General features: G+C 46.7%; 2 protein-coding genes across 6 annotated transcripts in view; one reads left to right on the top strand and one right to left on the bottom strand.

Annotated features, from left to right (window-relative positions):
• LOC147420366 (protein BASIC PENTACYSTEINE7-like) overlaps window positions 1-1,651 on the top strand; it is a 32,657-nt gene extending 31,006 nt beyond the window's left edge. For all 5 annotated transcript variants that reach the window (XM_086504987.1, XM_086504986.1, XM_086504990.1 and 2 more), the window contains one exon: window positions 307-1,651. In XM_086504987.1, coding sequence (XP_086361113.1) covers window positions 422-1,234 — 813 coding nt within the window. In that variant the 5' untranslated portion in view covers window positions 307-421 and the 3' untranslated portion in view covers window positions 1,235-1,651. The remainder of the gene's footprint in view (window positions 1-306) is intronic.
• Window positions 1,652-5,506: 3,855 nt separating this feature from the next.
• On the bottom strand, window positions 5,507-24,262 carry LOC147420365 (mitochondrial import inner membrane translocase subunit Tim13-like). The gene is made up of 2 exons (XM_086504016.1): window positions 24,055-24,262; window positions 5,507-5,959 (listed from the first exon to the last, which is right to left on the bottom strand). Exons 1-2 carry the CDS (start codon window positions 24,163-24,165, stop codon window positions 5,807-5,809), a joined length of 264 nt encoding a protein of 87 aa, XP_086360142.1. The 5' UTR covers window positions 24,166-24,262; the 3' UTR covers window positions 5,507-5,806.
• Window positions 24,263-24,858: the final 596 nt, after the last annotated feature.

The following is a 24,858-nucleotide window of genomic DNA, read 5'->3' as shown; positions in this document are numbered from 1 at the left end:
AATCCCTGAGTACCAAAGCAGATTCGGTGCTGACTGCAGCGAAAAGGGTCCATCCCTCCTGGTTGGTCCTTCAGTGCATCACTGAATTCAGTTGGTGATTCTTCGATGTCATGTGATAAGTTTGGCCCGATTGATGGTCACACTGTTTTCATTCTCAATCTGCAATAGACATAGGCAAAAAATTCACGAATACTTGTGGTATTACCAGATTCGCATGCACGGCACAAAGCCTGACACAAGAGGCAGTTGATTGAATGTCATTCCAGTTCATTGACTTGAATTTTTTTAATGTTTGAATTTTTGCAGGGGGGTTTGTGGTTTTGACAAGAAAAGGGCTACAAGGTTACGACTGGGCACGATTTCCCAGGCAGATCTGGCCAGTGACCTTTTTACAAGTGGCCTATGTAATGGTCTTGCTATCATGAATGAGTCAGGAAGAATGAGTATGCAGCATTGGGCCGGCTTCGACTGCTCTCACTTAAAAGATTGTCTGAAGGATCACCCTGCAATGAAATTAATGGACATGGTGGCAGAGCGAGATGCTGCCGTTGCGGTGCGTGATACAGCAATGGCAGAAAAGAAGACTGCTCTTGTTGAGAGGGATGCCGCTTTCCTGCAAAGAGAGGTGGCATATGCTGATAGAACTGTAGCATTGAATGAGCGTGATGCAGCATACGCAGTTCTTGCAATGATGAGAGTTGGAAAAGAGAATAATGGACAGGGGATCCCAATGGCCGCCACTGGTCACGGAAAGAAACAGGATGGTAATAAGGAGACCCAGCGAATCACAGCTGCAGGTCAAGGGAGCAAAGATTTGACACCACAATCAAAGAGGAAGCGGAAGCAAAAAGCTCTTCAAGATGTAATAACTGCATCTGGAAAGGATGGTCAAGAAGCCATTGTAGGTAACGTTTCTGATGCAATGGCTCCCTTCTTCCTATCCGGTGCCCCTCCCCATCCTTACTGCTCTTGCACAGGATCCAATCAGCAATGCTATAGGTGGGGTAAAGGGGGGTGGCAATCAGCATGCTGCACCAACTTCCTCTCCATGTACCCGCTTCCAATGAGTACAACAAAGCGAAACTCGCGGGTACCAGGTCGCAAGATGAGTGGCGGTGCGTTCAGCAAGCTTCTAGAAAGGCTCGTCACAGAGGGGGTGGACATTTCAGAACCTGTAGATCTGAGAAACTATTGGGCAAAGCATGGTACTAACAGGTACATAACCATCAAATAAATTGGTGGTCTATTTTTGCCCGAGTCCATGGAAGCCATAGGAAGTTCATGAGCCAGCAAGGCTTTTGCTAGGAGGTCATCGAGCTGATTTTTATGATACTTTTACTAAGTCGCCCTTCTGTGTATAATATACCACAGCTAAGCAAGAAAATTGTGAAATCTTCATCAATTGCTTGGGACTAATCTAGCTGAAGTGGTCCCAAAATTAGGCATCACAAAGGTCTCTTTAGAGTAGGCTGTAATTACGTGACATTTCATCTAGTGTCTGGATAGTAGTGGGTAATGTAACGTGTTCAATATTAGTAGTTTATGCAAATGGGTTCATAACAGAGACTGATTTCTTGTACCGTGTCAGGCAGTGATATCGAGAATCACCATTTCCTGCTTGTCAAACTAATATGAAGAATGTTAACCTAAATGCGCAGTAAGCCTCCACTTGTGTTTTTCTAACATTGCTCTTCACACTTCATACATATTGATGCAGAGCTCTTGAACTTGCCCTTTCATTTTGTGTGCTTTATATCGGCCGCACAGTATTTATTTGCAGTGGCAGTAAAAGTTTGCCTTTCCTTTATTGGTAGAATATTGATTATGTCAAACCATTTGGTAAGGCTAAATTCAGTGAACTTTACATAAAGAGGGTACCCATGGGCGGTTTTTCCAAAAATAAATTTGCAGTGGAATCTTGCTAGGTCCCATTTTTTACTCACTGCAGTTTGATTGGTTATGTGTGCAGACTTCTTTGCATGGTAGATTGGTAGTTCATCTCTAGATGACGCTTGTTGATTTTGCCTCTCTCTCTCTCTCTCTCTCTCTCTCTCTCTCTCGTTATAGGGAGATAGATCATGTTGGTATGCAGAGATGGCATCTTGGTTTCAGTTACATGGCTTTAGTATGGACCGGCTACCCCCATTTCAGTATACTCTAGATGCACCCTCCATCTCCCTCACTAGGGCAGAGATTACCAGGGTCATCAGACAAGACTTGATTCAGTTGGTTACGAAGAGGACATGGATACAGCCCACACATGAGCTAGGTACGAAGATGACTTTCTATAGAGAGTATCTTCTCCAACTCACAGAGGATGGTTTTGTGATCAAACCAGGATACATGGATACTCATCTATCCCATGGGATATGATGTGCTATTGGTCAGATACGCACATCCTCATATCAGCTAGAGATCGAGATAGGCAGATTTAGAGTAGTACCCGCTGAGTCTAGGATTTGTTAGGTGTGCCAAATAGAGCTAGAGACAGAGCTACATTACATATGTCACTACCCAGTATACTATGAGATACGAGAGTCATGAGATACCAGGATCAAAAATGCCTCGGATTATACTTACTGGAGATTCGCAAACACAGAGAGGACGAAGAGGGGCACAATGAGACAGATCCAGCAACAGCGGAAGATTACAGATTTCTTTCAGTCACAGACAGAGGAGTTCGAGCAGCCCCCACAGCATAACAACACCAGAGGCATACTGCTTGATTGGGCGATAGAGTTGGGGCGGCCCCGTCGCCCACGGATGAGGGGGCCCTCTCGATATCGACGCAAATTGCGAGAGAGGATCCATACTATACTAGCGCGACATAGAAGCTGTCCCAGATACTGATGTATATGTATATGATGCCTCAATTGTCAGAGAGCTCCATTGTATCGGCTCACCCTTTGTATTCCCTTTGTATCAGCTTTCACCCCACCTCTGCCCACTATTTTCTTTTCAATCCTTTGTACTTTTTGTACCCAGACCTTGTATTAGATTCACCACATGTAACCTTTTGGTCTCATAGGTCATTTTGGCTTTTTGAAGACATTAATATTACATTTCATTTCTCTCTCTCTCTCTCTCTCTCTCTCTCTCTCTCTCTCTCTCTCTCTCTGGCTCGTCCCGCAGAGTTATTAGCCAGAGTCGTAAGGTGTTTGGTGGGGGCAGATGCTCAAGGGCCTGTGTGGCCATGCAGCAAAGCAGGTGTTGGTGAAGGCAACGCACAAATTTGCACACAGGTGGAGGGCAATGCAGGCAGTATACAGCATGTCAGTTCAACACGGCTGGAGTAACGACGGTGGGAATTGTGGGCAGCTCTGTTAGTGCGAGTAGAGGGATCTTTAATGGCGTAGGTGAGGCATCGGATGGTAGTGAGGTGGGAAGGGGGGGGGGGCTTTGATTCTCAAGAGACAGCAGCTGTACTTCTGAAAATTGTAATTGACATGTTTATATGAATTCCTAGTAATAGACAGAGAAAAGATCATGCTTGAAATCCTAATCGTCGTAGCTGATGATGAAAAAAAGTATTAATAATATTCTTCTAGGTCAGTAATACTACATCAAGAGGTTTACGACTTTTTATTTTCTGAAAAAATAATTTTTGCTTTTGGAAATTTTGTACTTGACATGATCATTTGAATCCTCATTGATGAATAGATACTGAAAAAGAAAAAATCTCTCTTAAATCCTACAATTTGCAATCGCCTCAGTTAAACATATGGTAGTCATGTCAATTAATTCCTTGATTTAATGATGGTGACAAAAAGTTCTCATTTGCACAATTTTGGCAATGTTAGATGTTTAGAACCTTTACACAATGCACCTCGGGGAAATTGGCGACCTCAGCGCTACACTGTGAAATGGCGCACGATGAAATTTCTGCTGGTAGCCAAGCAAGTGCCAAATTCTCAATGATTTTGGACGGCACTTCAAGGCTGCCCATATTTGGCATTGGCTCTGGCATCCAATAAGAGGGGTATGTTCCTCACTGTTGGCAGACCTGTTGCATGGAGTTACCAATGCCACATTGCTTGCCCGCTATTTTGATCAGCCCGCTACACCTTAGGCAAAGGACTTATTTGTTTTGGCCACTATGAAGTCCCTTACATAGCAAGATGCCAACTTGATGTAAGGAACATGTCTGTAGATACTCGTGTATGAAATTTTTGCTATGAACCCATGCAATATAACAAACTTCCTACATTGTTTAAGAAGCTAACCTTTTGAAACAATCTTCCAATAGTTAAAGTTTGGTCACATCAATACTTGGGAGGCTACCTTATACAGGTAACCTATCTTTTAGAGATACTATGGTTAATGTACAAGAGGGTTCTAACAAGGATTCTTTCTCAGATGTGCACAACATTTTATTCAAAACCTACAATAAAGAGCACTTTTGTTTTGGATTAAGGTAAAGCCAAGAACGAAACATTGATAGAGGCAAGGGACTACCTGTTGCCAAGGAATTCTGGTGGATGATGGGATCTATGGGGATGGGTGGAGCTCTAGTACTAGGGAAATGTGTGTCTATATGCTCAGGGTAGTACAACCATGCAAATGCATCGATCTAGCTAGCTCCATCATGTTCCAGTTTGAACTATTGTCTTTTCCAATAGACAGAGGACAGGCATGTATATTCGATTTGTCTCATAGGCCAACTTCGGCCTAACATAGATGTTAAAAAGCTCTCTCTCTCTCTCTCTCTCTCTCTCTCTCTCTCTCTCTCTCTCACACACACACACACACAAACTAAGGAAAATTTTGAAATCAGTTGTGCTGCACATTATCACTCAACTCGAAAGTAGCAATCAAGGTGACTTTCAATGTAAGAATATTGAATGCTGGTGCTGATTTGAAACTGAAGGCTTATTAAGGGTGTACATGAAATATGAAGATAGCATAAGGTCTAACTTTTTTTGAGCTTCGACCACAACCCTCTTCAACCCTAACGGGAAGAACAAAAGTCTTAGTTACTATGCCAGTGTACAAACTCTAAAAGTTACCAGATAAATGCCAAAATCTTTCTTATGAGCTATGCTGCCACAAGATTTCACATTAGCATTGCAGCACTACCCACAAGGTGCCAGTAATTAGTGGCAAAGAGAACTTGGAGAAGAAATACCATTATCTTTCCACGCGGTAAAATTGCCTCAACAATCAGCCATTCAGCAGTATTGCCAGACCACATACGATTGTAGGTGGGAAGGAAAAGTAAAAGACAACAACCTGATATATAAACTTGGACAATTGCCATTTACTCCACTTCCCACAAGGTGCCACGAGTTGGTGGTAAAGAAAAAATGTTATTTGAAAAGCTCTTACGAGGACCAACATGCAAAGCCCCTCTACATACTGCCCACTTTCCATTCCTTCTTGCTTCTTTGACGTTGGCTAATTCACTGGCTCTAATCTTTCCTTGTACGGGCTTAAGCTCATCCAAAATTGACACTGATACGAAGCACGAGTAAAACTTGTACAAATTTAAACAAAAAAATGGGAAGACTAGGCGAACCAGAGATATCCCAGATACTCTTGATGAAAGAAAAATTGCTTCGATCTACACCTTCAAAGTTTACTCAAGGTATAACGAGAACATTCCTTATTAGCCTTGACACTTTGAAACTAGGAACATCAGATCCTCAATATTCACTCTTCTCATCAGAAATATTTCTTGCAATAGCAAAATTTGCATGGTAACAACAATTTTGGTGCACATTTAATGCCATATAGCCAGTCACAGCTGAGTCCAAGATGTACTCCATGAAATTGCCACCTTGTGGTAAAAGTAAGTTCACAAGCCCACTTACTGAAGCCCTCGACTCATAATTTCCTTGCTTATGATGCTAATGGCTTCTATGTAACGCTCTGAACACTTTGAAACACAGCCACTCTCACTGCTACTCAAACTTGAACTGGGCTTTGTTACACACTTTGAATAACACTTGTCAAGGATTGTCTGTTCACAAAAAGAGCATTGACCCAAGGCGTCAGTACAGGCTTTCAACTCTTTAATCACTACCCACTGCATAAAATTTTTAATCCATGTGCACCGTCTCTTGAAATCATAGATCGACACTACCTCATCTCACTTGAATAAAAATGTGCATATGGGTAAAGCCATGTGCTCATGGGCAGGTGATAAGCGAAGCATAGAGAATTTGGCCAATACAGTAATCTGTTTGTGCAAGGTTGTGATTTTACACACTTCGCTTTCACACTCCTTCCTGCACAGTAAATAAGCTCAATTTACATAGGCATGGCAACAACGTATGCATCATGAGGTTTTTAAAATTTTGTTGACCTTAAACGACATTAATGGTTTAAAAGAATGTGAGTTCCTTGGTGGACATATTCCTTAAGCGATAAGCCCTGTCGATATGTGTACGATCCATATGCCGGAGGTCGGATAAGAACACAGAGACAATGTAGCAAAATATAGTTAGCCTTGAAGACAGTATGTTATTTGAACTTCAGAATATGTGTTATTTGAACTTCAGAATGCACCCTTTTGCATGTCAATGTGTCATGTAGAGCTCACGGTTGTGCCTAGAGGGATCGATTCAAAGATCAGCAATGTCACCACCAGCAGCCAAGAAAGAGCCTATACGCTGGTCTGTGAAAGACCACAGGTAGCCTTTAACTCGCCTCCAATGGCGATACTTACCCGCACGAGGACAAATGTAAGATGGAAAAGACCTTGCAAAAAAGACCCTTCTGATAATTGAGTAGAGCTGCATCCTGCCCTTGAGTACCCCCCACACCATTTTAAGCCTTGTATACTACCCATACCCAAAACCCCATCCACAGTCTGGCATAGCTACATCATTGCGGAGACTCTTTTTATTGTATCTGATGGCATCCAAATCACACCGACAGTTTGTACAAGGTTTTATCTCATAGACCAGTTGCCTTTGGCCTCTGCGGACAGTTATTCAATCTCTCTCTCTCTAGCAGAGGAGCAAAGGAGGCATCTGCGTTCCTTACATGTGAGGATTACCGGCCTCAAAAGACCAAAATAATGTTGCGGAAGAGGTCAACAAGCTCATGTTTCTACTGGCAAGTAGGTAATAAGAGAAGTGAAAGCAAGGGGGAAACTTCCAAGGAAGAGCGCTTATCCTCCGCTTCCCATCTCTCAAAGCAAAGAAGGATTTTTTGAAGAAAAGACAGACTCTTAACAAGAAACGGTATTTTTCTTGGGACGGCCTCACACTCTCGCAGATTGCTCAAATGAAGAAGGTAATGCAAAGATTGAAGTGGCAAGGGAAAAAGGGAAGACTGCTTTTTATAGAGATGGGAGGGTCGTGATAATGGAGCGACGCTCCACATGACGGTGCGTAACCTATGGGACTAAATTAAAGGTGGCCGACTAGAACTCTAATGGATCTCTACGCCTTGATGTAGGTGCCTTTGAGGATAGTTTGTCACATGCACATCTAACCCTTTGTGTACGTGGACAAGCTACTTCATGTCTAGGGTTCAGTTCAGTTAGCTTAGCTTAGGAAGTGTTCTGGCACTTTTGTGAGTCTGTTCGCAGACCATGCATGCCGAAGCACTTAGAGTAGATGCATATCCTCTGGTTGCACACAGCATGATCATCAGATTACCATTAGAACCCATCAGGAGCATTTTTACAGTGCACAGAACCTATTTTCGATATTTCAGCCTAATAAGTGACTTTGTTGGGAAACTGGGTAGGGCAAATTGGCTGAGCAAATATATAAGGAAACCTAGCGCTAGCACTTTCTTGCTGAGAAGAGGCAGCAGGGACCAGGCGTCCGACAGTGCACCTTCTCAACAAGACCCCCCGGCAAGTAACCTAGCGTTTTTCAGCATTGCAGATCAGCCCAGCGTTTGCATTTGCAGATCAGCCTAGCAATAGCAAGACACAGCAGAATCCATAGCGTTTTTGCATCAGACATCAGACTAGCCCTAGCGTTTTTGGGACAGCAGAGCACCTAGCGTTTTGCAGATTCCCGGCGATAGTTCAGCTTTTCTGCATCAGCGTTTTCAGATTTCAGCATTACGATTCCGTATCGCAGCCCCCTAACTTCGCATATCTCACCTTCCTGCAACAGATCCTCGCCACACAGTCAGATCGGCAAGAGTTTGCAGATTCAGCCCGCTATTCGCAGATTTCAGCATCTGTGTTTTCAGCGCATCCCCGTCGTCATCGACAAAGAGTCAAAATTCAACAGATACAAGATTTGCAGATTTCAACCCATAGAGTTTTCAGATTTCAGTCCGTCTTGTCGTCGTCCTCATCGTCGTCGACATCGTTGGCAAGTCCATTGCATTGTAGAGATTTGTGCAATCAATAGTAGACCGCTCTCACCATAGAGAGTGGGGCCTTAGGAGGAGGGTTTGACAACATTCTGGTGTCGTATTCTTCTCTCTCTATCTCTCAGTCTCAGCACCTTCATTCACAGTGTTTATCCACTTTGTTTGTGATCATTTGCACTCTCTCACTAAAGGAACGGAAGGCTCCACAATTCGGAGCACTCATCTTGAGCAAAGTTCAACATTCACTTCCACTGCACCTTACATTAGTATCAGAGCTTTGGCAATGTTCTGTATCACTCGAAAAAAGAACCACAAGAATTTTTTTGCTTGCTGCGATCACACGTAACCCAAGTCCACTTGGGCGTGTCGATTCCTAATCATGTTTGTGAAGAGTGACAAAAAACCCAAGAAAGAAGGGCTTGTCCAACCTCCTCTTGTTTCTCTTTTCACTCATTGATAGCGGACCGTGCACTTAGCGGCCGGCCAATCGACGTGAGGTGGGAAAAAGCAACCTTGGTGTGAGCGCAAGGCCGCTAAGGGGTGCGCCCGCGGGAAAGAGAAGAGCTCGGGTAAGAGAAGATCCTTCTCTAACACAGGTTGCAAGCTAAAGAAAGACCCTCAAGAACCTGAAGACCCTCAAGAACCTGAAGACCCCCAAGAACCTCAAGAACCCAAGAACCACAGGAAACTAAGTTCCTCGTGAACTTAAGAACTCAAGACTTCAGTGTATGGTCATCACTCAAAGCGGAATGGATAATTCGCATGGAGGTGATGAGCATGGAGGTGGCGAAGAAGAATTTTCCTCACCAGGAGGTTTTTCCAACCCTTCCCCTTACCCATCTACGCCAAGGATTGCACCAAATCCTATGGAGGCTTTGGTCAAGACGATGATGGACATGATGAGACAACAAGAAGCGTGGCGCGAAGAAAGAAAGGTAGAATGGGATCGTGAACACGAAGAACGAATGGCAGCCCTAGAGCGTGAGCGCCAACAAGTGCGCTTGGTGGCCGAAGATAGACGAGCGGCCTTGGAGTTAGAGCGTGAAGCACAAAGAGACCAACACATGCAAGAGTTGGTCCTACTATTTTCTAATGTGCAGGCGCAGATTGAAAAGAATCAGGAGAAGGAAACCTTCTCAGTCTTTTCTTCTCCAAAGCACGACATACATGATTTGCATGATCAAGATGTGATTATTCACGAGCATGATGATTTGCATAATCAAGATGTGATTATTCACAAGCATGATGAATTGCATGATAATAATGTGATTATTCACAAGCATAATGAATTAAAGGATAAAGATGTGATTGTTCACAAGGATGATGGTTTAGTTGATACTTTGTCTAGTGAAGCTAACCTCATTGCAGATTCGATCAATCACGAAGAACCGATCTTGGCTCTCGAGTCGAGGTCCAAAGAATCCCCACAAGAAGTATTATGTGTGCGAATGATTAGTCAGCACACATTTTTCGAGTGTTTCATTCGTGATGCTTTCTTGTATTTTAGTCACCGTCCTTATGTGATCCTTTTTCACGGGCATGCTATATTGCACGATAAATACGATTCACTCATGAATGAGCACGGATGTATGCGGATTACTCATGAAAAGCTGAAATGTTTGCATTCAAGGAATTCACATTCCATGTCTCTTCCTTGGCATGACACAGATCCAAAAGAGCACAAGAAGGATTGAGCATCAAGCATCGGCATTTCCAGTGTGATTTGCCACAGTTGATTGATTTAGATCAAAAAGACAAGTTTCGATTCCATTGTTTGCATGTGTTTGATAAACGGTTTGGCACTCCGTCTATATGTTCATCTACATTGCATGCACAGTCTTTCAAGAAGACTAGAATTTTTCCAATCACTTTACATGGAATGGGTATGTTTATGTTTTTGCGTTGGAAATGGTTTTAGGAATTTTCATCCTCGGAGATTCTTGAAGAGCGTAGACGCGTGACTATAGACGAAGTTGAAGCATTGAAGGAGTCACAAATGACTTTGTGTCGCTTTCGGCGCGGCCCAAAGAAGCAAGCGTTGCAGACTTTTATGAAGCTCAAGTATCGCATGACCCACGCATCAGAGTGGGCCGGCGAAGAGTCCTTTCTAAGATTCCAAACGATGTTGGCGATCTCCCTCGACGCCATACAGATCGGTACCAATACCTCACTTTAAAATGGAGGGGATGTCACATGCAAATCTAACCCTATATGTACGTGGACAAGCTACTTCATGTCTACAGAACTCCCAAAGTTCTAGTTTAGTACTTTGAAAGAGGCTTCGACACACAGAAGTCAAACAACAGTCCGTGAAAAGAGTAAGCATGGGCCATAAATGGCCAAATAGGTGAGCTACCATCTCATTATAGCATGCAAAATAGTACAATCTCCCTTTTCGTCTCTTCTCCTCGCTTGGAGATCTCCATGTAGATCTATGGGCATGCTTATATAAAATTGTCCCCTCTTCTTGAGCTCTTGGTGGTAATACTACCCTTTATCTTCTTCTTAGGAAAAGATCTTGCATGAGGACTCTATTGGATTCTGATGCTTGGCCTTGATGTGGTAGCTTTGATAATCACCAGTAGGTAACACTAGTAGGTAATTCTTGATTTAAAGTTACTTGGATTTTCTATTGACATTCGTTTGGTCTCACTCTTAAGATCTCTAAGTTAATGCTTCTTTTGTATTGTACTTTGATTTGCTGCTGGGACTAACATTTGCAAAAAATCTCGAACACTTGTATTATTTTGTTGACTGGGTATTTTGATATTTTTTCGTTTGGAAGCTTGGGAGATTGAACTCTCTCTGGCTGAATAGTTATTATTTAATGTCATGCTAACAAAAAAAATTCCTTCTTACTATATTAGAGTATGCTTCCTAGTCTTTCTAGAAGTTTTCTCTGAAAGTACATTACTGATCTATGGAATGGTGATTCACCTTGAAAAAGGGCTCTCTTACAATATTTTGGCATGATACGATTGCTTATTGGCCCTTGTGTCTAGTGTAGAAGAGATTTTGGGGTTGATTCACATTGGAAAGGGACTATCTTACAATATTTTGGCATGATATGCCCGTAGGCATATACACATAACGGATCTGATAGTGAAAAAAACCCCTGAGATATTCAATGATTACAAACCATAGGGGAAAAACGATCATTGATGCAAGTTACAAAAGATGGGTGATACAACAAAAGCTAGGAGCACAGGAGTGAGGGAAGAAAGCAGTAGTGTTGAAGCAAAAACAGGCCACCATGACGTCGAGAGGAGGCCGAAAACTCCACCAAAGAATCTCCGATAGCCAGCTTCAGATCGCCAAGGCCGTATACATCAACACATCCCAGCACAAGAGACATCACCAGCTCTGCACCAAAAATCCAGGAAAGAGATAGCCTCTAGCCATCCTGGCAATGATCAACAAGCCTATGACATTCTTCAACCTGCAAGTAGAAGTAGTATATGGTGCAAATTTGAAGGCGAGGTCGGAACTGCCCAACACACCCACCAACCCACACTCACCAAACTAGTTCCAAACCTGAATCACCCATCAAACAAGAGAAAAAAAAGAAATAAACAAGCAGAACAGGCAAACATACACGCGCACACACCTCAACCACAAGCAATCATGTAGAACGCACTCACCCCAAGCAAATGAAGATCCACAAGCACATACATCACACATAATAGAAATAAGACACGTGTCACAAATTGCTGATGTGTCAAGCCACTAAAGAATGGAGCCAACCTACAGATCTCGACCGAGGAGCCCAGACCCTAAGAGAAGCACAGAAGCAGCAAAAGAAGATCCAACCAACTTAAGGTTTACGTCCGATGGGGCCTAGAGTAAAGCAACCCACACACACATACAAAAAGCGAGTAGCTTGATGACGGGGCAACTGTTGTACGGATTTTCGGATTTTGCGTTGGCTTGGAGACGTGGCACATTGTACGGAATTCCACATTTTGCGTTGGCCTACTAATGTGGCAAATTGTACGGAATTTCGCGTTTCACGCTGGTTGCTGATGTGGAAAAGTTGTACAGATTTCTGCTTTTGAGCACCTACTTTTGAAGACCGGTCACTTTTGAGTTTGAAAGATTTTCATGTAACTACTTTTTATGGCCAAGGGCCTTTAAATATGAGCCAAGGGCTCATTCTCTGGCATGCTTCAGTACAAAGGTGCAGAGGGTGGAGTATCGGCATTGTATTGAGTTCAAGTAATATAAAGAAATACCAAAAGGGGCGCCAAGGTTTGGGGCCAATACTCTCTGGAGTGGAACTTCGCCACTCTCTGTGTCGTCTCTCTATTTCAGTTTAGTTGTTATTGAAGTGCTAAAAGTTTGTTCTTTTCCGTTGGCAGGTGGTGCCCCGTCTTGTGACGGCACATACAAGCAAGCAAGCTAGCATATAGAAACCATGAGAAACAAAGAAAAATACCTGCGTAAGAAAAGCAAACAAAAGGAAAGGAAAGAAACCAACCCAAGCTGCGTACATGACATAAGAGGGGAACAATATCTGGTGAACGCAGCCAAGTAGAGCATTTGCGGTTCAGAAAACCTTAGGCGACCACCGTAGGTAAAAGTACAGTGGTTGCTTAAGGTGGGGAGCCGTTCGTCACAGTGGAAAATCAATCCACTGTGTCCAAGGCCCACCTCTCTCTCTCTCGTTGACATGAGGTGCCCTCATGTTACAGTGGTATCGAAGCTTCAGGTGTCTACTCTTCTGAGAGCACATCGATCCCTTCCCAAACAGACACAACAAGATGGCGCTTCTTGATTCTACAAAGTCTTGAACTCTGCGACGTACTCTCGAAGCACCCTCAACATAACCTCCCAATTCTGTAGAGCTTCCAATAGTTTCTGAATTACATGTTGCCACCTCTATTGCCTCACACTTTTCCTCCTCCGGTACTAGAAAGTACAAGGACCTCTTCTTGAAAACCTACACAGTCTTCTTTTCCGATCGGAAGAGTATTTAGATATATGGTGCAACCATCCCACTTCTACCCGATGCAACCTCCTTAGCCGCTACCGTTGCCACCACCCCTTGGTATGCCTGCCCCTATTATCCACCTCTGGGACTTGCACCGCATCAATCCAAGGACTTATACAGTAAAATTTTTCACCTTTTCGGGAGTGAGAGATCGGAAGAAAGCTTTAAAGCTCCTGCAACAATTTGACCAATTATGCTCTTGAAAACTACACAAAAGAATCAAAAATCAACTTGTAAGTTCTTTTCAGTCTTCGAGAGAATTCTGCTCTACACGGCCATTCTGCACTAGAACTGTCACAAACTGATGGAGTGGCAACCACACGGACATACACACACACACCACAAGCATGCTAATGTGGCAACAATACAGACGCTCGGATAATGCATTGACACGCTGACGTGGTAGTACAGATTTTCGCGTCTGGCGTTGACATTTGCTGACGTGGCAGGCTGTACGGAAATCGCGCTTTTTGCTCTGACTTGCTAACGTGGCAGAGCGTATATTCATGACACTAGTCTTTGTACAGTAGTCGTTGATTCTGTTGGGCATTCCACAACAATACTTTTATATCTGTTCTGACAATGGCACAAACTTGTAGAAGCTTACTGGCAACAAGGCGGCTTATTGTACTCTTCAAGTTTCACACACTTAGCCACATTTAACTCCAAGTGCCATGCTGTCATCACATCCACTTCAAAAGTGTTGGTAAGCCATGTACGTGCAAAAAAGTTATTTGCATTGGACCCATGTTGTACGTGCTTGACCTTGGTTCGGCAATGCGATCCACCACTACAAACATTTCCTTTCAAGAAAGTGGCAACCTTGCTTATATTTGAAGAATCTGATAAGTTTCCTGCAACATAAGCTGCATCAAATTGATTAAAAAAAAATCCGAGAAAAAGATCCTTCTATTAGCTAATGAAAACTGCCCATAGGGCTACAACCACCTCTGCAAGAGAGGGCTACAACAAGCATGATGGGGAGACTCTCCCAATGAAAAAACAGCAAATATACAATGAGGCTAAATCAAGAGATGGGAGGAGGGAAGAGCCACACAGGTGGACAGTAGTGCCATCTGAGCACCCCCTGGACTATGGTGTAAAAAGGCCCAGGGCGCCAGAGTCAAAGGAAAGCCTTGCGACGCTCCCGCATGCGGTCGGAGCTGCCCTATAGTCCCTCAAGCTGTCCTCTGAGAGTATGGATCAGCTCTAGCCAAAAGTCACGAACAGTCTCTGCTGGTGGCACAGGGCGAGCCTCAAAGATGCGGAAACAGCGGGCCCGCCAGATGAACAAAGTGTCAGGCCACTGATGAGCTCCCAACACTCCTCTCTCTCACTGCACCACTCCTGTGGAGTAAGCTCTGTAGCAGGCTTGAGTGTAGGTCGCCCCCCCTGCATCACTATCATCCTGCTGGTGGAAGATAGCTCAAACTGAAGTGCAAGGCCCGTGAGGGTGGACCAAGCCGCTGCCCCCCAAGTGTACTGTCGAGCCGTGGAGAGAGCAGGCATCAGCCGAAGAACTCGTAGCCACACCTGCTGGGCCGAGGGACAGTCCCAAAGACAGTGACGCTGACTCTCCACCAAATGGTCACAAGCTGCACATGTGGCCGAGAGACCACTATGCACTAGCCAGCTCCCTACTGCTGTGGCTCTATGTGCGACCAACCACTGAAACAAGGTGACTCGCCTCGGCTGTCTGGAGTCCCACAACCTCTCCCAAATGTCTGCCAAGAACTCGACTGTGAGACCCTCCTCCTGCCAATGACGTGCTGCAGCGGGGAGGGCCTCTCTCTGTGCTGCTAGTATATGACGTCCCAGTCGAACAGTGTACTGAAAGAACGGGACTCCAAGGTGGTCTGCAGAAGAGAAGGGGTCCCTCCATAGCCACTTACCAGGATCCCACTCTACTCGTGCCAACGGACAATGCTCCCAAGCCCATAGCCTCCAGTGTCGTCTCAAGAACTGTTGGGTCAAGGTCTGCCGCAGGTCCGTCCACAGATGCCCACTACTCGGATCCTCTGAAAACAGCACTCTGCAACCTGCGGGGCCTCTATTGCAACTCGCTGTAGTCGTCCCCCACCCTGAAGCTCGAAGAACAGGGCTGAGACAAACTCTGAGCAGACCTTGACTGAAATGAAAACCTCCAGTCGTGTGAAGGCTCCCATCCACCGGGGTGCTACTGGCTCGAGAGGCATGAGCCACTCAGCTAGAACTGACTCTGAGATGTCCTGACACATGCTCTGCACCCCTCTCATGCCCTGTAGCTGGAAACCCTGCACCTCCTCTAACAAACCTACGAACTCTAGCCAGTCACCTAGAGAGCGCGCTGGACCTGCTGCCATGGGACCCCAAGAAACATGAGGCCGACTACAAACCAAGTGGCCTCTCTGAGTGCTAACCATGGTATTCCAGACGAGGGGCTGCCGTAGGCGCTCCTCCGTGCACGTCGGCTATCTCTGCTCTAGGCCACGCCATAAGAGCTCCCCAGATCGAAGCAAACTCACAGCAAAGCGGTCCTCCAGTCTCCTGCTCAAACCAACTCGGCGCAACTCTGTAAAGATCCACCTGGTCGAAGGTTGCCAAGGGCCTCCTGACTGAGGCACCCTGGCACGAAGCCTCTGCAGAAGCAAGAACTCTTTCCAAGGCTCCTCTCCTGAAAGAAGTCCTCTGACTACGAACTTCCCAAGAAGGGCTCTGCTCTGCTGTGCTGGATCAATGATCCCAAGCCCTCCCTGAGAACAAGGAAATGTGATTACCGACCAAGCCACCTTGGCTCGGGCAATCTGAGTGTCACGACCTGACCAAAGGAAGTTCCTGATCAGCCTCTCTACCTGGCTGATACAAGAACTCGAGAAGATCCAGCAAGAAGTGATGTACCACATAGTCGCCAACAACATCTGGTTGGCAACTACTACTCTACCAGCCAGCGAAAGTCGTGTTGAGCTCCAATGTAACAGCTTTCTCTTGATGGACAGGAGAAGAGGAGCAATCTGCTGCTCGGGGGACAAGTCCAAACCAACCTGACAACCCAAGTACCGAACTGCAGTCCCTGGGGGAATCCACCTGAAACCCTCTCCTAGCATCCAATCTGGCACAGGAGCATTGCCAACCGAGAAAGCCACTGTCTTTCTCCAGTTGATCAGTGCGCCCAATGCACAACAGAAGGTCTCCAAAGCCTGCTCACATCTGTGTAGATTGGACTCCTAGCCCTCTAAGTACAAGGCTGAGTCATCGGCAAACTCAATGTCCAGTAGCTCATCTCCCCGAATAGGGAATGCTAAGCCCCTCAGACCAACCTGCTGTGACACCAAAAATCTGCTCATCGCCTCCGCATAGAACAGAAAGAGAAAGGGGGCAAGAGGACAACCCTGTCTGACCGAGCGTGTGAGCATGAAGCGCTCACCTCTACCTCCTGCCGAAAGCACCTGACTGTGAGCCTGTCTGTACAAAGCTGACACCCCTCTGATCCAAGCATCTGAGAAGCCCATCCTGCGTAGAGTGCCCTCTAGAAAGTCCCAATCAACTCTGTCGTACGCCTTCTCAAAATCGAGAAGAAGAATCACAAGGTCCTTACCACGGAGCCGTGCTAGGGCAAAAGCCTCCCAGAAAGTGAAGATGTTGTCAAGGATACTGCGTTCCTTGACAAAACCTGTCTGAGTCCCATGTATAAGGCTCTCCTAGAGTGGCTGAATCCTCAAACTCAGAGCCTTGGCAAGAATTTTGTAGGCTGAGTTGAGGATGGTGATGGGGCGCCACTGTCGAATCTCATCCAAGGAGCCACCCTCCTTTGGAATGAGGTAAATCAGGCCCTCACTCATGCTATCCGACATCACTCCTGTGTGCAAAATGTACTGAAAGGCACTACAAAGATCTGGGCCAAGCAGATCCCAGTACTCCAAGAAAAAGCTGGGAGTCAGTCCATCCTCACCTGGACAGCTACCACGAGGGAGGGCCCTAAGAGCCGTGTGTAGCTCCTCAAGCTGAAGTGGCATCTCTGGCCTCTGGCGCATCTCCTCAGTCACAAGACAAGGCATCTGTGCCCAAACCTGCTCCCTGCATGCATCCTGTCACTCTCACTGGGGCTCAGCCGACAATAACTCACAGTAGAAGTCAATAGCAACTACACGCATATCCTCGAGCTCACAGAAAACTGACCCATCGAGTCTCCTCAACTGATTGACCTTGGCATGCGAGTGCTGAGGTCCCACTGTCTCAAAAAAAGCACCTGTCACTCTGTCACCCACCTGAGTCCACTGAGATGCTTGTCGGTGAAAGGCAAACTCATGACGCCTCTCCTCTGTGCTAGCAAGCTCCTGTCGAGCCTGCTGTAACTGCTCCTCCAACCATGGACTGTCTGGATGTTGCTCCTGCATCCTCTGTAGTGAAGCAATGCCTCGTCTGAGACACTGCTCCTCCTCTCTCGCTGCAGCCCGGCGAGCCAGAGACTCCTGGAGAAAAAAGTGGCTAAGCTGAGCTAGGCCTAAGGCCACTCTGTCTGCAGGTAGAACCAGACTGTCCATGCCCTCTGTCCAGAGAGCCTCTACCCTCTCTCTGAGTGCTGAGTCCAACAAGACCCGCTCTAGTATGCGAAGCATCGTGCTCCCACTCCTCTGTCTGTCTGCCACTGTGAGGATCACTGGTGCATGGTCCGAGTAGGATGTCCCTGCCAGGATGTCCATTGATCCCCCCAAGTCACTAAAGTGGTCACTAGTGTAGAAGCGATCTATCCGCGATAGATTCACTCTTCCCACTCTGCGATCTGATCTAGAGAAGGCAAGACTGGCTGGAGGCCTCACAAAGCCAAGTGCTGCCATGTATCCGAGACCCTCAAAGTCATACACAACCTTTCCCAAGCTGCTAACTCGACTCCATGCACAGTAGCATGGCTGCCTCCAATCCTGTCAGAAGGATCCTCCAACATGTTGAAGTCCCCTCCTACACACCAATGGTCAGCCTGCGGCAAAGACTCAACAATCTTTGACCAAAGCTCTGCACGAGCACTCGCCACATTGGGCGCATAGATGTTCAGAAAGCCCACAAGGCTACCCTAAACCTGCATAGTAATCCACTGAGCCCTGCCTGGCACAATAATCCCTCTGCCCACAATGGCCTGCTACAATGAAACCGCAATAGTCATACATACCCCACCCTGGATGCCTCCAGGTCCAAAAGCAACTGACCAAAAGGTATCATATCGTCCACGCAAAATCTGACCACATCGTCGAATACGGCTCTCACATAGATGGTGCTCCTGAAGCATAAGGAGATCAATCTCTCCTCCCACAAGGCAACGCTGAAGCTCCTGACGCAATCGGCTCGTTGTCGTTGAAACTGGAACCCACCTAGTCCCTGCACGTTCCACGAGACGATCCTCATGGGGAGCGAGAGAGAACAGATGTTGCTGCAGCAGCAAGACGGGCTATCTTCGAGGTTGGCTTGGATGGGGAGTAATCCGCATCCGAGCGTCCTCTAGATAGGCGAGACTGCAGTGAATGCCTAGCCCAAGCCCAAGCAGAGCGAGCCGTGCGTAAAGCAACCTCCTCTGTCCAGGAGTCCTCATGAATGTATACATAGCAAGGCAAACACTGCGTATCAGCAAAAAAGTACACCACAATGTGCCTACATCCTGTTGAGTCTGGGGGCGTCACCACAAACTTGGCCAGTGGCCACAAAGTCTGCAGCAAATCTATAACTCCAAGTTCTCCCATGTGATGAGAGAACTCGAGAACCTGTGTATGCAACCATCCCAACACTGAGTCGAGGGACCACTCTGTCTCGGCCTTACCACAGAGGGGGAAGGAGAAACCACTATTGAGTCCAAGGCCTCTGTCCCCCTAGCGGCGAGGAACAAAGCATGGACCTTGAGCAGGCTGCCTCGTGGTCTGCAACGGAATCGCCGAGAAAGCGAGTGAACCCGTAGTCGAAGAAATCCCAGCGGCGTCAGAGGTCAATGCTCGTCAGACCACAAGGGATAGCTGCAAGGGAAGATGTCTGAATCTGTAGAGGGGGCCGCAAGAAGGGCCGACCCTCTCTCGCTAGGCGACTCGTGGCAAACGCGCTGCCAAGAGATCTCCTAGCCGCCAGCGAGGGACCAGTCTCCTGAGTCGACTGTGGAACTGGAGCAGGAGGGGGGGGAGAAGGAGCTGGGGGGAGCGGAGGGGAAGAGGAGCGGGGTGGGTCGACAGAGGTAGAGGGGCGAGGTGGAGAGGGGACGAGAGCAAAGGGTGGGGGGAGGATGAGGAGGAGGAGGGGAACTCTGAAGGGGGAGCGGCTGTCGAGGGTGAAGCGGAGGTGGAGGCTGGTGTAGGGGACTCCTCCTGCTCAAGAGGACCAAAGCGGTTCCCCGAGGGAACCCACTGCTGCTGAGTAGGCACCTGAGTGCCAGGCTGTCGCTGTGGCCCCTGGCATCGACGGCCACGCGCCTACGCCACCCCTCCTCCGCTGGAGCCCCGGGCTCGGAGGGTGGCTCTGAATCTGTGCGTTGTGCCGCTGACTGTGGTTGCGGCCCAGCCTTAGCAGGCTGGGGCTGAGGCTGAGGCTGAGGCTGAGGCTGAGGCTGGGGTGCATGTCGTGGCCTCCTCCGTGGACAGGCCTTCGCTAGGTGGCCCATCTGTCAACAAATGAAGCATTGGTTCGGGAGACCCAAGTACTCCACACCAGGGTAGTTTTCGTACGACGTACGGAACGTCTTGTTCCGTACTGCGGGTCACGTACCGTCTCGTTCGTTTAGTACGTTCTGTACGTTTTTTTTTTTTTTTAATTTTAAAAAAAAAAAGCAAAACTCACAATTGTGAGTGGATTATATTGAGCAACCCAAAAAAATTTAAATGGCTGTTTATAGCCATTGGCAGCTCTTGACTGTTGACTAAGGGCCATTGAGGGCAACTTTTGGGGCCATTTTGGAGCGCCAATTCAAGCACTTAAGCCACATTCAAACATTGGATTCTATGTGCTAGGGCTCCACTTCTCTTATGCTCTCCCTCTCCCCCACGCTCTCCCTCTCTCATCAAGAGTCATCATCCATGCTCTCTCTCTCTCATGCTCTAGCCTCTTCCTATTTAAGCAATGCCTCTCCATCTTGTTCTCCAACACTTCCAAGCTCTCAATGCTCATTGCTCTCAAGCTCTCAATGCTCAATGCTTCCATGTTCTAGCTCTCAAGTGACAAGCTCTAGAGACTAGAGTCTTGCCTCTCCATCTTCTCTCCATTGGGTTCTCCCTCTCAAGCTCCCATTGAAGATCTCATAACGTCAAGTTTCTTTAAGTGTAAAGTTTAAACCCAAGGGCCTAAGCCTTAGACGTAAGAATTCTTTGTTTTTTTATTTTGAACGTACGTAACGTCATCGTACATCTTAATATTTTTTAGTTCGTTTAGTACCGCACATCATCGTACGTGTACAAAATGTACGGGACTGTACGAGACCACTATGCTCCACACTTTGTCTAAACCAACCCCCACTCACCCGAGGCAGAAGAATGACCTTCGGGAGCGTGTGGGTATCTCTGACCAAAACTCGAACTGAGGGGATGTCAGCCGCCTTGGCAGCTACTGATGCTGCCGTACGAGGTGTCTCCAGGACAGTCCCGATGGCGGAGCCAATCCTGGAAAGAAGTGGTAGGTACTCCCTCCATAAACCCGGAAAGCAGACTGAGATGGGGATGTCTGCCTCCTCTACTAGCACATCCGAAGTCGGGTCAAAACCATGTCGCCACTGTCGAAAGTGGACGCGCGTGATGCTCGGATGGCCAGTGGACTCATAGCTATGACCTTGGAAGCCATCTCGGAGGTCTCGAACTCGATCTGATAGTATCCCCGTCCGAGAATCTGGACATCCAAGATCTTGCCCACCTCTGCGAGAAGGCGGGCCTGGAGAAGGTCTCGCAGCTCTCCTCTGCTAGGTCGGGTGCCGAGAATTTTGCAGATGATCGAAGTCGCCTGCAATCACACTACCTCAGCGGATAGGCTCGCTTGCTCTGTCGGCGATAGAGCAAGTCAAATGGTGGGCTCAGCCGGGTCGGGCGAGGGGGCTTCTGGCGAGTCCCTCTCTGGCAAAGCTGGAGCCTCCATCTGTGTCTACTGCTGTGTCGTAAGAAGAGGTCGACGGACGGACACTGCAATCAAGCACAGGAGACACTGCCCCAAAAAAGGAAGCAATGCCGAGGAGGCCGAACTGCAGTGGTTGACGAGGAGAAACCGAGGGAGGGGGAGGGGGGGGGCAGCGGGTTGGGGAAGGCGGAAATGTTGGCGGCAGCAGGAGGAGGGGGTGACAAGGGGGGGGGGGGGGGGGGGGGGGGGGGGGGGGGGGGGGGGGGGGGCGGCAAAGGGCGGCAAAGGGCAAGCAACGGGCGGACTGGAGGCAACGCGGGCAGGCAGTGGGCGGGCGGGGCAGATAGACAGGCAACGCGGGGGCGGGCAACGGGGAGGATGCGGGCTGGGGGGGGGGGGGGTGTGTGAAGCTAGGCGTGCGCAGGTGGAGCAGCAGTAGCGAGCTCGCGTTTTTTGCATCAAATTGATTTATGAAGGTCAAAGCCTTCAATTGATCCTCGATTCCCTTGAAAGTTTTAAACTTCACTGCCTGCCCACTTTCCTTGTAATCCTTAGGATCCTTGGGATGGCTCAAAGGAGTCAATTGTCATAAACAGGTGTCCGTAAAAGTGGTGCTCCAGAATTGACCATTCGAGCACTCGCATCACCTATTGTACCTGTCATATTTGCATTTTGGGCATATGGCTGTGAAAAATCAGACGTACCAAATTGTGCTCCAAGCATAAAGGACCATAGGCACCCTGAAAACCTGGTTGGACACCTATGTTCTCATACATAGGGTTAACCATGACTAGTTGCATTGTCCCAAACACATTCCCTACCATATAACCTCCCAAACCTATAGAAGGTCCAACAATAGCTTGAAACATTGAGCCACCTCCAAAATAGACAAGATATGAAGTAGGTAATGTAAGGGTCTAACACATAGTCTATTCATCACTCCCTTGACCATTCACAAACGGTTCCTATCTAGGTAAAGCAAATTGCTTTGGATCAATGGACACCGATGTTTGCTCAATCACATGGGCTTTCTCTCGAGCATCACGAGACCATTAACAAGATCACTTTATGTGAGGGTGTAATCACTCAAAGCTTCTGCTAAAACCTTATTATCCTTTACAATTGTATCTAAGGTAGCCGATGACTTTCCTTTGGTACAAGTTGACAGAGGTAAAGGCAAGCAATCTGAGGCTCAATCAAATCAAAATGTGAATTCTAAAGGCATGTCTTTACAAGTTTAGTCATTTGAAACTGTTTAGAGTTGAGGACTTGCAATTGAAAGAAACTTCCTGCCATCTACTTTGTAGCATAGATTGCATAGAAGATTCACCAGGCCTTATCCTTGATCCCAAGGCTATCTCATCAATGGGAACAAAATAAGCCTCATTATTTGTCTTAATACTAGAAGGAATGGCAGAAGGTGGAGGCTGCATATCAAGTTTAGAACATTCAAACTGCATATAACCAAATTTTCGACATTTAAAACATGCTCCTATAAACTTTCCCCGTTTCAGCTTGAATGGTCTTTTACCAAGAATCGAATCACCACAATTCAACATCATGCCTTCAGAGGTGGATTTATCAGGGTCCCACAGTATGCAAAATTTGTTGGTCTTTGCATCCACTCACACACACACACACAAACATTCACACCCCCAAAAGTCAGTTTATAGAGCACGAGGAAAACAAAGCTTGCAGAACCAAACTCTATATATACATCCCACACACATAAAGCAGAGTATAGAAAAGCAAGTAAAAACCCAGTAACAAACAAAGCAGGCAAAAAGAAAGCAAACCAATCCATCAACCTATATTGGGCGTTCGTCAGGTTGAGCAATTGTTGCACCTCCACAAAAACCAGTAAAAAGGGACTCAATTTAGACACCTATATTGCCAATGTTTGTTGCAGGCCCAAGAGTATGCATTGTTGGGCCAAAGTCACCCGAAGAAGGTTGAAAACCCCAGGTGACTAAAGGGAAGGAAAGAGCATGCCAAGCATGCCGGGCAAGGCAAGCAGTGTGCAGAGCAGCAGCAGCAGCAGCACCTCTCTCTCTCTCTCTCTCTCTCTCTCTCTCTCTCTCTCTCTCTCTCTCTCTCTCTCTCTCTCTCTCTCTCTCTCTCTCCGTCCCCTCTTTTGCATCCAAGAAGCCTAACAAAGGTTTGGGGCAAAATAAGTGATCACACTCAATGCTTATTTTCTTTGATCCATGAGTCCAAGAAAATTTCATCATGGTGACCAGATTCAATTTGGCACGTGAAATCAAGAAAGGTACCAGATAATGTCTATGAAAGTTCAAAATAAAGGGCAACCTCAATCCACTGGAGCAACCTTCTTGGTCAAAATATGCTAAAGAAAAGCACCTCATGACTGCTTATTGAGCAACAGCATAAGAAGTAAAAATGTTTAGCTAGTTAATCTATGATGCAACACTACGATGTTACTGATTTTAATTGCACTTTTATGCTACTTTGAGCTTAGCAAGTACCAAAACACTCATGGCATGTATGAAGGGACACATGTGGAGAAAAAGAGCTCAAACATCTAGACGAAGAGTAACTACATTCCCAACTATCTAGATTGTGTGCTCCATCAAGGCACCCTTCATCTAAGTTCGCACAATCACGAGCAAGAGGCAACCACATGCGCGCGCGCACACACACGCATCTCTCTCTCTCTCTCTCTCTCTCTCTCTCTCTCTCTCTCTCGTGGGAGAACGGAGAGAGAAGAAACAAACCTCGAAAGTCTTCTGCGCATATAATTCTGCGAGCTTCATATTAAGCTCTTCCATAACAGCCTCCGGCGAGAGTGGAGGGGAGCCGCCTGCAGAAGAGCCGAAGCCGTCCATGCTAGAGAAGAGACCTAGACTTTGAGCTTGGAAATGTTGGAAGGGCCCTTTAAAACTTGAAAGGCAGGTGAGACTTTCAAAGGATTAGTGTTGGACGAGCAGAGCGGATATGTTGAGCAACAAAGATGGTTTTCCATCCGTAGGTCTAGGTAGCAGCCTCAAGCCTTATTGGCACAATAGATGGGCACTATATTGATAATGACTACTGGTCTAGATAGTAGCCTCAAGCCTTGTTGGCACAACAGATGGGCACTCTAGTGTCATCAGCACAATAGCTCGCTCTTTCGAAAAGGGGGGGGGGGGGGGGGGGGGGGAGTAAGATGGTGGGTTCGAAAGTCTCTCGTTCTCTAATTCTCTAATACTTTTGCTCCACCTTGCAAAGCCTTCTTTTGCCTCTGCCTCGTCTAAATTGGGCCTAAGGTATAGTGATCGATCCTTCCTCTCACCAGGCAGACTTGACCTAAAACAACTTAAATGCATTTTTTTAACAAAAGGAAGGCTCGAGAGACTTGCAGTTGGAAATTTTTTGCCTCAATTCCCTTTGAGTAGGAAAGAGAGTTTATAACATCAGAGGTTCCATCCCAAGAGACCTCAAAGATCTATCCAACCAGTCATGACCTTAAGACATCATGTGCAAGAGCAACAGGAAAAGGAACCCTAGACTAAGAGTCTTAAACTCATGACTTGGTGTGA

This window comes from Adiantum capillus-veneris, chromosome 28, assembly GCF_014529385.1.
Source record: "Adiantum capillus-veneris isolate H3 chromosome 28, ASM1452938v2, whole genome shotgun sequence".
Lineage (NCBI taxonomy): Eukaryota > Viridiplantae > Streptophyta > Polypodiopsida > Polypodiales > Pteridaceae > Adiantum > Adiantum capillus-veneris.
This window is presented reverse-complemented; position numbering and strand designations above follow the sequence as displayed.

Coding starts and splice junctions, on each gene's coding strand:
- LOC147420365 (XM_086504016.1), bottom strand. CDS start 24,165: ATGGACGGCTTCGGCTCTTCTGCAGGCGGCTCCCCTCCACTCTCGCCG. Junction 5,960..24,054: donor ATGCGCAGAAGACTTTCGAG/GTTTGTTTCTTC, acceptor TTTTGTGAACAG/ACAATCCTTGACAAGTGTTA.